Source organism: Chrysemys picta, chromosome 3 (genome assembly GCF_011386835.1).
Source record: "Chrysemys picta bellii isolate R12L10 chromosome 3, ASM1138683v2, whole genome shotgun sequence".
Taxonomy (NCBI): Eukaryota; Metazoa; Chordata; order Testudines; family Emydidae; genus Chrysemys; species Chrysemys picta.
In genome coordinates, this window is record NC_088793.1 from 135,187,288 (window position 1) to 135,202,160 (window position 14,873).

Sequence of the window (14,873 nt, forward strand, 5' to 3'; positions counted from 1 at the left end):
TTCTCTGTGAATGACGAGCACCAATGGTGCCTTTACTGCCTCAGCAAAGCCCACGTCGCTTCCTGCTGCACCATCTGCCAATTGTTCCCGCCCAGGACATGAGAAGCTAGAGAACTGCACCTCCGCAAGTTTCTAATGGAGTAGACTTTGCACCCACATGTGCAGTTGGATCTGAGACTGGTGGGTCTGCCAGAATGGCATCCATCACTGCCGGTGAGGCCCCTCCATCTTCCTACCAGGCTCCAGAGATACTGCCATAGCCTGTGAAGACACACTGTGAACATAAGAAGCAGAGACATAAGGGAAGCTCCCCGATGGGGACCACCCCACAGCACAGCATTGCCTCCACAAGCTGAGCCAGGTTGGGTGAAAAGTCACGCACCGACCTGGCTGCTCCAACTCCCAAGAAGCCCTGGACCGAGCACAAGGCGAAGCACCGATGTGATCCACTGGTGCCACAGCCAGCCTTGGTCACCAGTCTGGTACCGCTGGCACTGTCGATGATGCCGGGCCCTTCTAGACTGCTACGTGCAGTTCCCCATCTGTCCGGCCACCTGGAACTGCTGATGCCTCCTGAGGAGCTTCTGCTCCCATACCCAGGTTCCCCGCTGTTCTCCAATCCCCCAGGCACCTCAGTCTTGCCTTCTCCGGCGGATGAACCTCTCCTGCTCCTTGCTGACTGGTGCCCTTCTTCTGCCCGCTTTGCAACACCAGCACCGTCAGCTCTACCCCTGCCGGGCCATCCTCCAAGTCAGAGTGCTTTTTAGAGTTGGATCCCTCCTTTCCGCCAGTGACATCTTACCGACCATCCCCTGCCCACACCACACCCTCCTCAGTTTATGACAACCCTAGGGAAGACATAGTGCAGCCAGTACCGTCGGTACTATTGGTCCCTACCAAAGCCTCTTTGTTGATGGACGAGGCACTGATTCCACCCTCCCTCTCTCCTCCTGATGACCAGGCAAAATACTACAACCTGCTTCAGCAAGTGGCTACGGCCATTGGCCTCATGGTATAATAGATCCAGGACCCACAAAACCATCTCCTGGATATTCTGTAACTGCCGGGACCCTCCCAGATGGCCTTCTCTGTCCATGAGGCCATCCTGCAACTGGTACAGTCAGTCTGGCATACACCAGCCTCCTATTCTTAAGCATGCAGAAAGGTATTTCTTAGTTCCCTCTCAGGGCATGGACTTCCTTTTCCACCCACCCACGCATTCCCCCACACCCCAACTTGCTGATAGATCATCTGGTGACTGAATGCACTTGCCAACAACACCTCAGTTCCACTCCTCCAGACAGGGCGGCAAAAAAGCTGGACCTTTTGGGTAGGAAAATCTACTCTTCCATGGGACTCCAGTTCTGTATCACCAACTACCTGTTGGTGAAATACGATTTTATCACCTACTGCAAGCTTTCGGAGTTTCAGGCTCTTTTACCTCCAGACAAGCAGTGAGACTTCCAGACGCTGCTGGACAAAGGCAGACTGGTTGCCAAGGTGAGCCTCTAGGCAGTTGTGGCTGTCGCCAACACTGCATCATGCTCTTTGGTGACGGGCGTTTTATTAGGAGACACCTGGCTCCAATTGTCTGGGTTCTCTAAGGATGTCCAGAGCAGTCATGAGCACCTCACCTTTGATAACCATAAACTTTTCAGTGACTAGACAGATGACTCCCTACACTCACTGAAGGATTCTTGTGCCACGCTGTGGTTGCTCGGCATTTACATCCCATTACAAAGGCAGCATAGCCTTTTGCCTATGCCCCCACGCTCCCTACCCGCCCTACTTTCAAAGACAGCAGGAGCCATCCCACCATCACCAGTGTGCTCAGCGGTCTTGCTACTCCACCACTACCACCTCCACTCCATCAACCTTCCTGCAACGTCAACCGAAGCAGCAGTTTTAACTCCTCCATCGAGAACCGTGAAACTGCTCCTATCCCTTCCGTGGGGCTCCAGGTCATCTTTGGGGGCTGTCTTGTCCTCTTTGCCCACAATTGGAGCAAGATCATCATGGACCTCAGGGTGTTCCACATCATTCACTGGGGGTGCTCTATAGAATTCTTCTTTCCCCCCTCGCTGCCCTCTCCAGGGTGGCCGTGGAAATTCCTCACATGAATTTCTCCTCCAAGAGGAAGCAGAGGTCCTTCTTGGGAAGGCTGCCGTAGAGCAAGTCCCCCTGTGTTACCAGGGCCGTGGCTTTTATTCTATCATATTTCCTTATTCTGAAAAAGGGAGGTGGCCACTGCCTGATCCTGGACCTCTGGTTACTCAACAGGTTCATATGAAAATTCAAGTTCTGGATGGTCATGCTCCCCCTCATAATCCCCTTCCTCTCCCAGGGAGCCTAGTTTGTGGCTCTCAATATGAAAGATGCTTATTTCCACATCAACATTCACCCAGCTCACTGGAGATTTCTCTGTTTTACTGTTGGTGACTCCCACTATCGATTCCGTGTGCTCCCCTTTGGTATCACCACCACTCCCTGGGTAGTCACAAAAGTCTTCGCCATCATTGCAGTCCACATGTGGTGCCTTGGCCACTCCGTGTTTCCCTACCTGGATGACTGGCTTCTAATTGTGATGACATGCAACCAACTCCTCTCAGCTGTCCAGGCCCTTTGGAATCTTCTTGATGATCTGGGCATTTGTATCAACAAGGAAAAATCAGTCTTCATACCTACTCATTGGATCACCTTTATTGGGACGCAGCTGGACACTCTTGTGGCCAGGGCTTTCTCCCCGGTGGACCGATTTGCCGCTCTCACTCCTCTCATTATAGACTTACACTGCAGACCACACAACCTGTGTCCGTCAATGTCCTTCCCTCCTTGGCCACATGGTGGACTGCACCCCCATAATGCTCTATGCCTGCCTCCACATGCACTGTCTCCAACTATGGCTCAGGTTGATCTACAAACTGCAGACAGACCTCTTGGACAAGCCCGTCCTGCTCCCCCAGATCGTCCTGGCTTCCCTCAGGTGGTGTACCAACCCGTGCAAGGTTCTGGTCGGCACCCTGTTTACATCTCCCAGCCCCCGGGCTACTTTCACCACAGACTCCTGCCTTACTGGTTGGGGTGCCCACCTGGATGGTCATACCGCCCAAGGCCTCTGGCACCGAGAGAGGCCAGTATGCACATTAATGTCCTGGAATTGAGAACTGCCTGTCTTATCTGTCAGGCATTGTTTCTACTCGTGCTATCCAACAACGTGGTAGCAGTTGTCTATATCATCAAGCAAGGTTGCTCCAGGTCTTCCTCTCTATGTGCAGAAGCTGTCCAACTCTGGAACTGGTGCATTCAGCCACGTGGCACTCTGTCCACACCTTTACCACTCACTATGCTATTGCCCCAGCAGGAGCAGCGGATGCGGCAGTCAGCCACGCTGTCCTTCAGATTGTAACTTCTTGCAAGTCCTCGCACCCATCTCCACGCTGAGCTACTGCTTGCTAATCACCCACGTTTGGAATCCATATAAGGACCATCACTTGAAGAAGAGGAGGAGGTTACTTATCTGTAAATGGAGGTTCTTTGAGCTATGTGGTCCCTTTTTGGATTCCAATACCTGCCCTTCATCTCCCCTGCTGCGGGCTACATTGCGTAGTGGTAAGAGGGATACTGGAGCAGTGTCAACCCACACAGCCTCTTATAGCCTTGGATGCAAGCACGCAGATGATGCATGTGAGGGTCAATGGACGCTACTACAAAACTATTCCAGCTCTGGCACATGGCGTGGATGCGCATCCATGTTTTGAATCCAAATAGGGACCACACATCCCGAAGGGCCTCCAGTTACAGGTAACCTCCTCTTATGCAAGACATTTCTCTCATTCTTTTTTCCTTTATTTCCTTTTTCCTTTTTAACATCCTTTAAAACAAGTGAAATAAAAATAAAGCTTATTCCTTGTTGCTTTGAAAGTGCTAAAAATTCCTGCATCTAGATCTGTCTGTAGCATCCCAGCAACTTGGTGTTGACTTATGTATTAGTGGCCACATTTTGAAAAGTGCACATCACTCAGAGTTAGCTCTAGATTTTAAAAAGCGCTTAGCTCCCATATAAACCGAAATATAGTGGTCAGATTTTTCAAAATTGCTCAGCACCCTACTGCTCCGGGTTGCTCATTGAAAGCAATGGTAACGTTTTAGCTCTTCAGAAAATTTGGCCCTCATATATCCAGGTGTGATTTTTTTAAATCCATGTGGCTAATTCTTATGAAAATGTTTCCTTTACATAACCTTCAGAAAGCAAGAAATATTTTTTTTAAATGCTAAAATGCTGAAGAGTAGGTGGTTTATCCTGCACCCGGTGAAGTCAATGACAATATTCCCTTTGACTTCAGTGGTGTACACTTGTGCCCTAAATATTTAAGGCAAAATCAGATTGATTAACCTTTTCTGCTGAAATAAAATACTAGCCTTTTTCTCTCCCTCAAATGAGTTCTGTTTGTTTCAGCCCAAATGTACATTGGTGATAAGGCTATTCTTCATATCAGTATGCAAGTAAATCTTTTAGAGTGAGAGAGGGACACATTTTAGATATTTTGTAAAACACTTAGGCTTGGTCTACACTAAACCCCCAAATCAAACTAAGGTACGCAACTTCAGCAACGTGAATAACGTAGCTGAAGTCGAAGTACCTTAGTTCGAACTTACCGCCGTCCAGACCCGGCAGGCAGGCTCCCCCGTCGACTCCGCGTACTCCTCGCGGCGAGCAGGATTACCGGAGTCGACGGGGAGCACTTCTGAGTTCGATTTATCGCGTCCAGACTAGACGCGATAAATCGAACCCAGAAGTTCGATTGCCTGCCGCCGAACCAGCGCGGTAAGTATAGACAAGCCCTTACTTTCAAATCCCACATGGAGCTTGGTTAGGTAACAGAGAATCTGGAGTGAGAGGAACAGGAAATGAGTTGAACAGAATGAAACAGAAGAGCTGGCCTCTAGGAAATACAGTTTGGCGATGAGTCGAAAAAAGAAACTAGGAGTGTCTCAGAGGTTAAAATGGCAGTGAGGAACTAAGCTTCAGCAAAGCATAGCAAAGGGTATAATACATCTGCAATATCATTTAAAAGTAATTAGTTGCATAGCTTAGGAGGGCTAATTACCACAGTTTCAAATGTTTTTAACGAGTCATCTGAGAATGTGAATGTTCTGTGAGAATTTTCTTGTGTGCACTGTATCACTAAGTACGTACATGTATAGAAATATAGATATTTTATGTCGTTATGGGCAGAAGCATGTTAGGAACATTCCCGAACAAATACAAAGACATGGCCCTTGCCTTGAAGAACTTACATTCTTATTTTGGACATCACCTGAAGTATAAGGATGACAAATGGAGGAAGAACAAGGGTCTCTGCCATGTCACCACATGATCAGCCAATTTAGGCATATACACATCTCCATGACTTAAGTGAAAATTGAGAGAAGGGTGGGAGAGAGAACCACATGAGGTTCAAATGAAGAATTATACTAAAAGTTGTCTTTAATATGGAATTACTGTTTTACATATCCATGCCTAAAGGCATAATTTAATCCAGGGCTGAAAGTCCTGCATAAAAATAATTATTTTAAATTAATCTAAGAGTATTATGGATTATGTGATTTGATGAAGCTCTTTACTTTTGGGATTGTATTTTAGTTCCATTTAAGGGAAATTAATGTGGTGGTTGCCTAAATGCACGTCTCTCTCCAAGGCTGAATTGATGAGGTCTGAATTTTTGTATGCAACAGTAGAAATATCTTTCCAATATTCTATTATGAATCCTTTCCCCTTTATCATTCAACATCATGCTGTAGAACTGTCATCCGTGCATCACCAGTGGACTGCAGAAAACTGTTTCCATTGGACTGCCTATTTCTACTTATTCCCAGCAGCTAAACCACAATATAACCTAGCTAAAAATGCACCTAAGACATTCCTAATATTAGTTTTTCATGTAAGCATAACTATAGCTGTCACAGGCATGTCACGATAAAGAATAAAAGGGGTATTGTAAGGAAATACTCTCTGTACTAAAATGTGGTCTAAATTATGAAAATGGTAACTACTTCAGTAGATAATATCAAATAATGTTTTACATTATATCACCCCTTTCATCCATCAGGGGAACCCAGAGCACTTTGTAAACTACATAGACAGGAATCACTTCACCTAGCACCAAAAAATCAGGCACAATTGGGATAAAAATGCTCCAAACAGCTGTAAAGCTATGTGTTTGCTTCACAGAGGGGCAGCAGAAGCAGAGGTGTCTGTACACTTCCTATAATCCCCAGAGAAAAACTTGCATTGCATTTCCCTTAAGCCAGTGATTCTCAAACTTTTGTACTGGTGACCCCTTTCACATAGCAAGCCTCTGAGTGCGACCCTCTTTATTAATTAAAAACACTTTTTAATATATTTAACACCATTATAAATGCTGGAGGCAAAGCAGGGTTTGGGGTGGAGGCTGACAGCTCGCGACCCCCCATGTAATAACGTTGTGACCCCCTGTGGGGTCCTGACCCCCAGTTGAGAACCCCTGCCTTAAGCTCTCTGTGGGAGGACTGTGTGGGAGTGCCAGTACTGTGTTAGGTCAGCGGCCAGTGGTTCAGTATGCTGCACCCATCTAGTGGGCCAAATCCATATTATAGGGAGAATAAGAACCAACTCTCTGTTTTGTGTTTTTTGTTGTTGTGGTCCAGCAGCACAGACAGCCTGGCTGCTTGAGGCTGAGGATTCTGTTCCCCAGAGCGAGATACTATTCATGTGGAACAAAACCCTTTACCTGGGCTTTGATTCTCTTCCCAGGATTTGGCCCCAAGAGATTAAATACCATATGCAGTTGAATGTAGGGAATTTAGGCCGGGATGTTGGGATTATCCAAACTGGAATCAGGTCAGGATACTTCATCTCTTTCAAGTGGTCAGGACCTTGGTATGATATTGCATCTGGAAAAACATTAAAACTTCAAAGCTTCTGTATACAGCTGTCCTTCTACCAAGCAGCACATCTATGGAAATCCTTATGTGCAAATCTTCAGAGAAAAAACAAAACGTGTTAAATGTTCAAAATATTTGAATTTGTATTGAGAACTACAGTTCAATGCCATATGAATCAGTCTCAACGTAAAGATGAATAAAAAAAGAACTGTGAAGCATCATTGGATAGAGGGAGGCATTTTAAGAGTGATGTTTTTTTACAGACCAATATATTTTATTATAAATTACAGTCACAACTATAGCAATCTTCTTAATAAACTGGTTACTAGATGAAATACCAGTTGAATGTGTTCTAAACTATAACACATAGTGATGAACTCCAATGTGAATCTAGGGGGAGAAATACTGGCTTAATTGAAGTCAATGGTAAACTCCCATTGACTTCAGTGGGGCCGGGTTTTATCCTAAAGCAGGGGTCGGCAACCTTTCAGAAGTGATGTGCCGAGTCTTCATTTATTCACTCTAATCTAAGGTTTCATGTGACAGTAATACATTTTTACGTTTTTAGACGGTCTCTTTCTATAAGTCTATCGTATATAACTAAACTATTGTTGTATGTAAAGTAAATAAGGTTTTTAAAATGTTTAAGACGCTTCATTTACAATTAAATTAAAATGCAGAACCCCCCAGACCAGTGGCCAGGACCCAGGCAGTGTGAGTGCCACTGAAAATCGGCTTGTGTGCTGCCTTCGGCAAGCGTGCCATAGGTTGCCTACCCTTGTCCTAAAGTCTTTAATTCTCATTGTGGAAATATCTCAGAACTCAAAGTATCATCAGAACGGAGTCTGTCTTCTGGTCCATGCCTCTAAATATTAGGAAAATCTACAATGGATCCTGAAATTTCAGAGTATAATAAAATATTATTTTGTGCCTTAATGGCTAAAATGAAAATCAATAACTCCTCAGACTTTGAATGCCTATAATATAGAGCTTGTCGTTGTGGCATCCTTAAAATGGATGTTGTATGTAAGGTTTGTTAATGTTAATGGACTTGGAAACATAGTCATTTTTCATAGGGGTATGTGACTAAACATGTTTGGCCAAACTATGATCTCAATTACACTATTTCAACTTCACTGATAGGCTAATGGAGTTGCATGTAACTTATAACAAACTTTTCCGTACTGTTAATTCTCTTCTTTCATTTTGCTTTTTAGTTATGGGTGATATTATTTTACTCATTGTTTTAATATCTATTCCCCTGTTAGACTTCATGCCTTTATAAATCTATATTATGTATTTTTTAAAACTTCAATATAATTCTGTCTCTAAGCAATATCTCTCAAGGTCAGTATTGAAGTCCTTGCTTAGGATGGCATTAAGATATCTCATAGTATAACTCTGTGTAGTTAATTTCCAAAGATAAATTCAGGATTATTTTTCCTAGCCTAGAGCCCTGTGTTTGCCTGCACTGTGAGGCATAGAGAGTAACAAATATAATGGAGCAGAAGGATGTGCCCACTTCCAGCCTCCTGCACCTGAGCATCAGAATACATGGAGTAGTGCCTCTGATGTATGCCCCCCCCCCATTCCTGGGAGCCCACCAAAGCCATTTTCAGATATTTCAGTAGCGTGGGGGCTCTGTGTCTCAGTGTGGGGAGATGTTGCGATAGCTGTGGAACTGTTATACATGGCACGCTTCCCTTTCTGAATGGCAGATTTTTTTTCAGCTGTGTGTTAATGCTGTCGAAAGTCAGCATTCTCCTCTTGCAGTGAATGAGACACAGGAGATGCAGTTTGAAGACACCTTCCCCCCCCCCCCCAAGAACCTTTTCTCATCAGGAAGTGGCAGATGTATCTAGAATGCTCTAGTTCTGTTCAATCAGCAGTAGGTAAATAGCTGAGGTGGTACCAATTTGTGTGGGATGTGTCCAGAGGTTCCCCCTAAGGCTTACACTGTGCAGCTGTGCCCCTTACTAGCAGGCACTGTGTGCAGATAGGTGCTTGCCATGCAGAGTTGCCCCTCCATTACTACTGATTGGGGGAAAGGTCTTGAGGGCTATCCTCCCTCTGGTTATTTCTGGTGTGTAGTAGTGTGTGGGGAAGTGATCCAGGGCTCCCTGTTTCTCTGACTGCTTCCAGCCCCACTGGCCAGTGGGGCTGTCTTTAGAAAAGGCCCAGAAGTGATCCTAGGAATTATAAACTAATGAACTTTACTTCAGTACCATGCAAACTGGATGAAACAATAACTAGAGTTATATAATACCCAGACAAACATGATATGCTAGAGACAAAAGAGTACAGCTTCTATCAAGAAAAATTATCTCTCTAATTTACTAGAATTCCTTGATCATGTCAACAAAGGTGAACCAACTGGTAAACTTAATTTGGGCTTTCAGAAAAAATAAAAAATAAAGAGAGAGAAAAAAGACCACAACAACCAACCTTTGATAAAGGCAATCTCAAGAGTCTTTTAAGGAATCTTTAAGCAATCATGGGATGAGAAATAAAGGTACTGTAAATGAATGGAAAGTGGCTAAGGGACAGAAAACAAGGTTCTGTAGTTGGACTGATGTTTAATATATTTGTTAATTACCTGAAAAGGGTCTGAGCAATGATAGCACAAAATTTGTGGATAACAGTTACATAGGTGAGTGACAAGCAGAGAACTAAGGTTCTTGAAGGACTTAGTCGGAAAGAGCAACATGATGGCAGATGAAATTAAATGTTGACAAAACTAGGTAAAGCACATTGGGAGGAATAATTTGTTCTAGTCTTAGCCCTTACTGGGTGTTGGTGTAGCCATTTTGGTCCCAGGATATTAGAGAGACAAGGTGGGTGAGATAATCTTTTATTGGACCAGATTCTGTTGGTGAGAGAGACAAGCTTTCAAGCTACACAGAGCTCTTCTTCTGATCTGGGAAAGGTACTCAGAGTATCACAACTAAGTACAAGATGGAACAGTAGTTTAGCATAAGTAGTTACCACATATTCTAGCTACTTAGAACTAGAAGAATTCTTCCGCCCACTTAATTTATATATGAGTTATTTGAGAACTATATTATGGATTTCCATAATTCTTTGGCATCTTAGTGCATATGGCATTGGAGTACTTCTTTACAATTAATATGCAAGAAATAGCAGTAGCAATTCTGTTTTCTTAGTTTACTATGTAGATGCATATTTATAATATAGTCACTGCTATCAGTTGTGTTGCTGTCCGGATCACTGCATTTTTGAATGTGGAAACCTGCAGTGAAGTTAGTAAGCATTTGCAGAGCACATTATTAAAATATTTCAGCTGTGACCCCTGTGTTCACTGCACTCCATTTTGATTTACACAATAAAAACTATTTAATTTGATGTATGCTTTAATATAATACTCTAAAGTTGAGGAAATTATCGTACACAAGTTATGAATAATTGTTTTGAGCAGATGTGCTTTCTAGCACATACTGTAATTGTATAATTGTTCTGGTTAAATATGTTTTTACTTCAGTGCATCTTGTTCACTATTTTAAGGAAAACACAGCACATTTTTAAGTGACAGAGCAAATATTCATTGTATGTTTTCTCTTTTTCCCTCCTACGCCCCATGGCTCTCTAGAAATTTATGATGAAGGTAAGCAATCTAAAAATTTAGTATTGTACTTCGTATGACTTTTGACTATTTCATTTAGTTCATTATTTATCTCTTATTTTTATTTTTTAAAGTAAATATCAAACTTTCACCAGATTGTTACTTCTTGGACTTCTGAAAGCTATGGATTTAGAAACCACACGAACTTAGTTTAAGGCTTTTTTATGATCATGGATGGGCGGAGGCAGGCACTCTGGGCTATGTAGAACAATAGTATTTGAAGGCATAACTTTAACAGTGGCAGATAAACCTTTTCTTAACTATTGTTTTAAAATATTAAAGCAATTGTCTAAAGAGGTGAAAAACCTTCCTAACCTTTGCTAAAATGTATTTTAATGATTTAGAAAAAGATAATGTTTGATACATTTTATAGCTTTTATATATTTGTTGACTCTCTTCTTTCTTTGTATCACCTTTTTTTTTATGCTTGGCCAGTTTCTTCGATCCCAAATTAGTTGTGCCTTTGAAAATCTCCTCCTTTTAGACTAATTCTCTAAATCTGTAGGTGGAGCATAGATAAGCTAAGCATGGAAAGCTTTTCCCCATCAATATATTTTTTCACATTTATTGTTTTTATTAATAGCCTTGTGACAAAGTTCCTTCTCTATCTTGGTGGGTCCTGCGCTTATTGGCGGATTTTCTTGCCTCAGAGATTCACCATGTGGGTTGGGGAACAGCCCAGAGACCTTCCCTCTGGTAGAACCCACAGTCCAGATCAATTGGGAGGTTTGGGGGGAACCCAGTCCCACCCTCTGCTCCAGGTTCCAACCCAGGGCCCTGTGGACTGCAGCTGTCTAGAGTGCCTCCTGGAACAGCTGCACAACAGCTACAATTCCCTGGGCTACTTCCCCATGGCCTCCTCCCAACACCTTCTTTATCCTCACCACAGGACCTTCTTCTTGGTGTCTGTTAATGCTTATACTCCTCAGTCCTCCAGCAGCACATCCTCTCACCCCCAGCTCCTTACACCCACAGCACAAGCTGAAGTGAGCTCCTTTTTAAAACCCAGGTGCCCTGATTAGCCTGCCTTAATTGATTCTAGCAGCTTCTTGATTGGCTGCAGGAGTTCTAATCAGCCTGTCTGCCTAAATTGTTTCCAGAAGGTTCCTGATTGTTCTAGAACCTTCCCTATTATCTTACCCAGGGAAAAGAGACCTACTTAATCTGGGGCTAATATATCTGCCTTCTATCACTCTCCTGTAGCCATCTGGCCTGACCCTGTCACAGTCTCCCTTCCCTCTGTAACATGAAATAGTACTTTTATAGTCTCTATTTGTATTATTTTGCTAATGAACTAAACATTCTGATTCTGAATGAAGTAAAACTGGGCAACATCAGTGACCTGAAGGTTAAAGAGCAAAATCCCACCAAACTTGGATTTACAAGAATTGTGTAATGTTGTCGTTGCAATAGCTCTTCCAGCATTAAAGTGTCCTCCATTCACTACTCTGTATGGAGAAAAAGGAATTAAACCAACTACAACCACCATTCCTACAATAAAATCATATATATTTGGTGGAATGACTGGCTTTACCCAGCATCAACACTTGACAGGTATTAATAACCTGACATTAGAAAAAAGAGTAGTCAACAGTGTTCTTGTGCATAAATCCCTATTTACTGTATTAGTCATTATTTTGTTTTTACAGATGGCAGTTTTAAAGCACATTTTAGCATTTTAAGCTTATGATAGTAATAAATTATCTGCAGCCTTGAGGGCCCAGTTTGCTTTGGAAATAATGCAGTGACTCAGGTTTTTATGAGAGGAATACTACATTTTAATACAACATTAGTACACATTGTTTTAAAGATTACAAGCATTGGGTTAAAAACATTAGAGTAGTTGCCATTAAAAAAAATCGACATTTGAAACAGTTACTACTGTATCTTGTAAATCTTTGCTTTAGAAGACATTGCTGAAGAAATCAAAGGAAGGTATTCCCACTCTCTCTCTGTACTTAATAACTGCTTTTACTGAAAATAAAAGTTTAGGTGTTCTACAAATGTCAGCCAAACATCTGTAACATTTTTGGGTTTTTCCACATTTAATGTAGATCATGGGGCCCATATTTTAGAAGGTACTAATACGGAACGGAATGTGACATAACTTATTATTTTAATCAACTTTAACTCCTATTAGAGCTTCACAAAATTTTTTCCTTACAATTCCAATAATTGCACTTACCATTTACCATAATTCCCTTCTCATGAGGTATCCATCATAAAATTAGTTTTTGCAGCTGCAAAAAAGCTGTTAACTTGTTCTTAAAAACTCAGAGTCTTTTTAGTGAATAATTCTTCATAACAATGCACTTTAGCTCTTGCTTTCTTTTGACACATTCAGCAGTTGTGGGATGTTGTTAATTGCTGGCTTTGGTGACTGCAACTGCTTGAATATTTATATATTAAAGGTGTTGCAGTTAGGACTTCTGTTCAGATGTTGAAGCATTACAGTTCTGTAGTCATGCTCCAAAGAGTATCAGAAGTTACTATGACTTATTCTACATAGAAAAATTGCACTGATATAACTTTCCTCATTTGGGTAGGAGCAGTCATACATTTACACACATCTGTCTCCCACCAATAGATCCATGAGTTAACTTTATATAGTTCTTCCTCCTTTGTTGTTGTTGTTGTTACTGGCATAGTTTTACATCACTAGTTAAATCGAGGTAGTGGCAATATGGTCATGCACTTATACTGATGTAGTAACACTGGAGCAAGAAGTCCTCCCATTCCTAGCCGACACTGACCTGTCTGGCAACCAGGAACTCCTCAATGGCACCAATACTCCGGTTATCCTCTGGCAATTCTATCTGCCTTTGGAATCCTCCCCAGTATAACAGTATTGGCTTTCCTATCTAACAATGGATATGAGAGCTGCGTTCATCTGTCCTTCATCCACATGCACAGTGAAGAGCTTGGACGGGGACAGACAACAGATGCCTTCCAGGATACAATGAAAAAGATTATGGGTATTTGATCTCTACTCCTTCAATTCCCTTCAATGCCAGTCGAATTGTGCACTATGGTGTGAAACTTCCCATCTAGCAGTGAGCCTGCAGGTAGTTCAGGGGTCCATGGAATAAGAACACCATTCCATACTCCACTAGGCTTACATCGGTTCAATGTGCTGCTATGTGGACACAGGTGCTGCAGCATGCACTGGTGTAAGCCCACTGTGGGAATGCTTTCCACCCAAATATCTGTATCAATTTCACTGAACTGATGGAATTTATATCAGTGCAACTTCTGTATATAGGCAAGGCTATGGAGTAGAAAAGACACAGGTGTGACATCCTTAAAGTACCAACCATCCAATCATCATGTGACTTTGGACAATTAGTGTCTCCAGCTAGGTTTTTACATATAATAATAAAGACTCTGTGTTTGTGAGAGAAAGCATGACTTGGGGTTTATTGTAATAAGAATTCACGGTCTTTGATGTCCCAAACAACATGTTACTGAGTGAGAATCCTACGTGAATTTTTACAAATGTACCTCTATATATGCCCAGTGTAGTGTATTTATTTTATTGAAAATAAAGAATACTCTGACAAAAACCAAAAACTTAATATTAAGGTATGTGCCAAGATCTTCCTTAAAAACACCAACATTATTACTTTTGAGTTGTTTGTCCTTACAAACTGTCTGCTTTCATGATAGGTAGGTTAAACTTAGGAGAGACAAAACTGATATTTGAGGAAAAATTGTGAGTTGTCACCGTAGCAATTCAGTGAGATTGAGCTTCAGCAGTGCTATCAACTGCCAGTGAGATAATGGCGTGTTGTGCTGCCAATTCATTTTTTAGCTAGGCACAGTACACTTTTTTTATTCTGAAGCTCCAGTCAATTAAGAACTCACTCCACCTTGATGGAAAAGAAGTGGGAAATGCTGTAGATGGGAAAATAAAAACTTGGGCTTTTAAATGGGAATACTCTTATATCTAAGTTTAAGATCTGATGGATCTTTATATAAAACCGTTGTAGCTATACACTTAAAACATATTTACATATGGATGATACTTAATGTACATGAAGCTGTGAAAATAAATGTGCACTGTAATGAAGCTCACTCTATTAAAAAGTGACTAGTGCTGTAACAAAAATTATTAGGTTTTGTTGGCAGGCAGTGAGTATTCTGATTATATATAAAACAAAACATCTCTGTGTTGTAAAAAATCATTTACTGCAGTCTCTTTGTGTTAAAATGGATTTTATTACTTGGCTAGTTTCATTTTCATCAAGACCATGTGCACTCAGTTTGGCATTTTCAAGCGTATCGTTCCCAGTTTTGGATGCCCAACTTC

At 42.0% G+C, this 14,873-nt stretch overlaps 1 protein-coding gene across 22 annotated transcripts in view; it reads left to right on the forward strand.

Annotated features, from left to right (window-relative positions):
• Positions 1–14,873, forward strand: part of RYR2 (ryanodine receptor 2) — a 722,683-nt gene that overhangs the window by 267,100 nt on the left and 440,710 nt on the right. For 19 of the 22 annotated variants that reach the window (XR_010599784.1, XM_065589065.1, XM_065589068.1 and 16 more), the window contains one exon: positions 10,532–10,546. The exons of the other annotated variants lie outside the window; for them this stretch is intronic. Coding sequence is in view for 18 of the 19 variants with exons in the window: in XM_065589065.1 (XP_065445137.1) it covers positions 10,532–10,546 (15 nt within the window). In the remaining variant the exon portion in view is untranslated. The remainder of the gene's footprint in view (positions 1–10,531; positions 10,547–14,873) is intronic. 22 annotated transcript variants of the gene reach the window in all.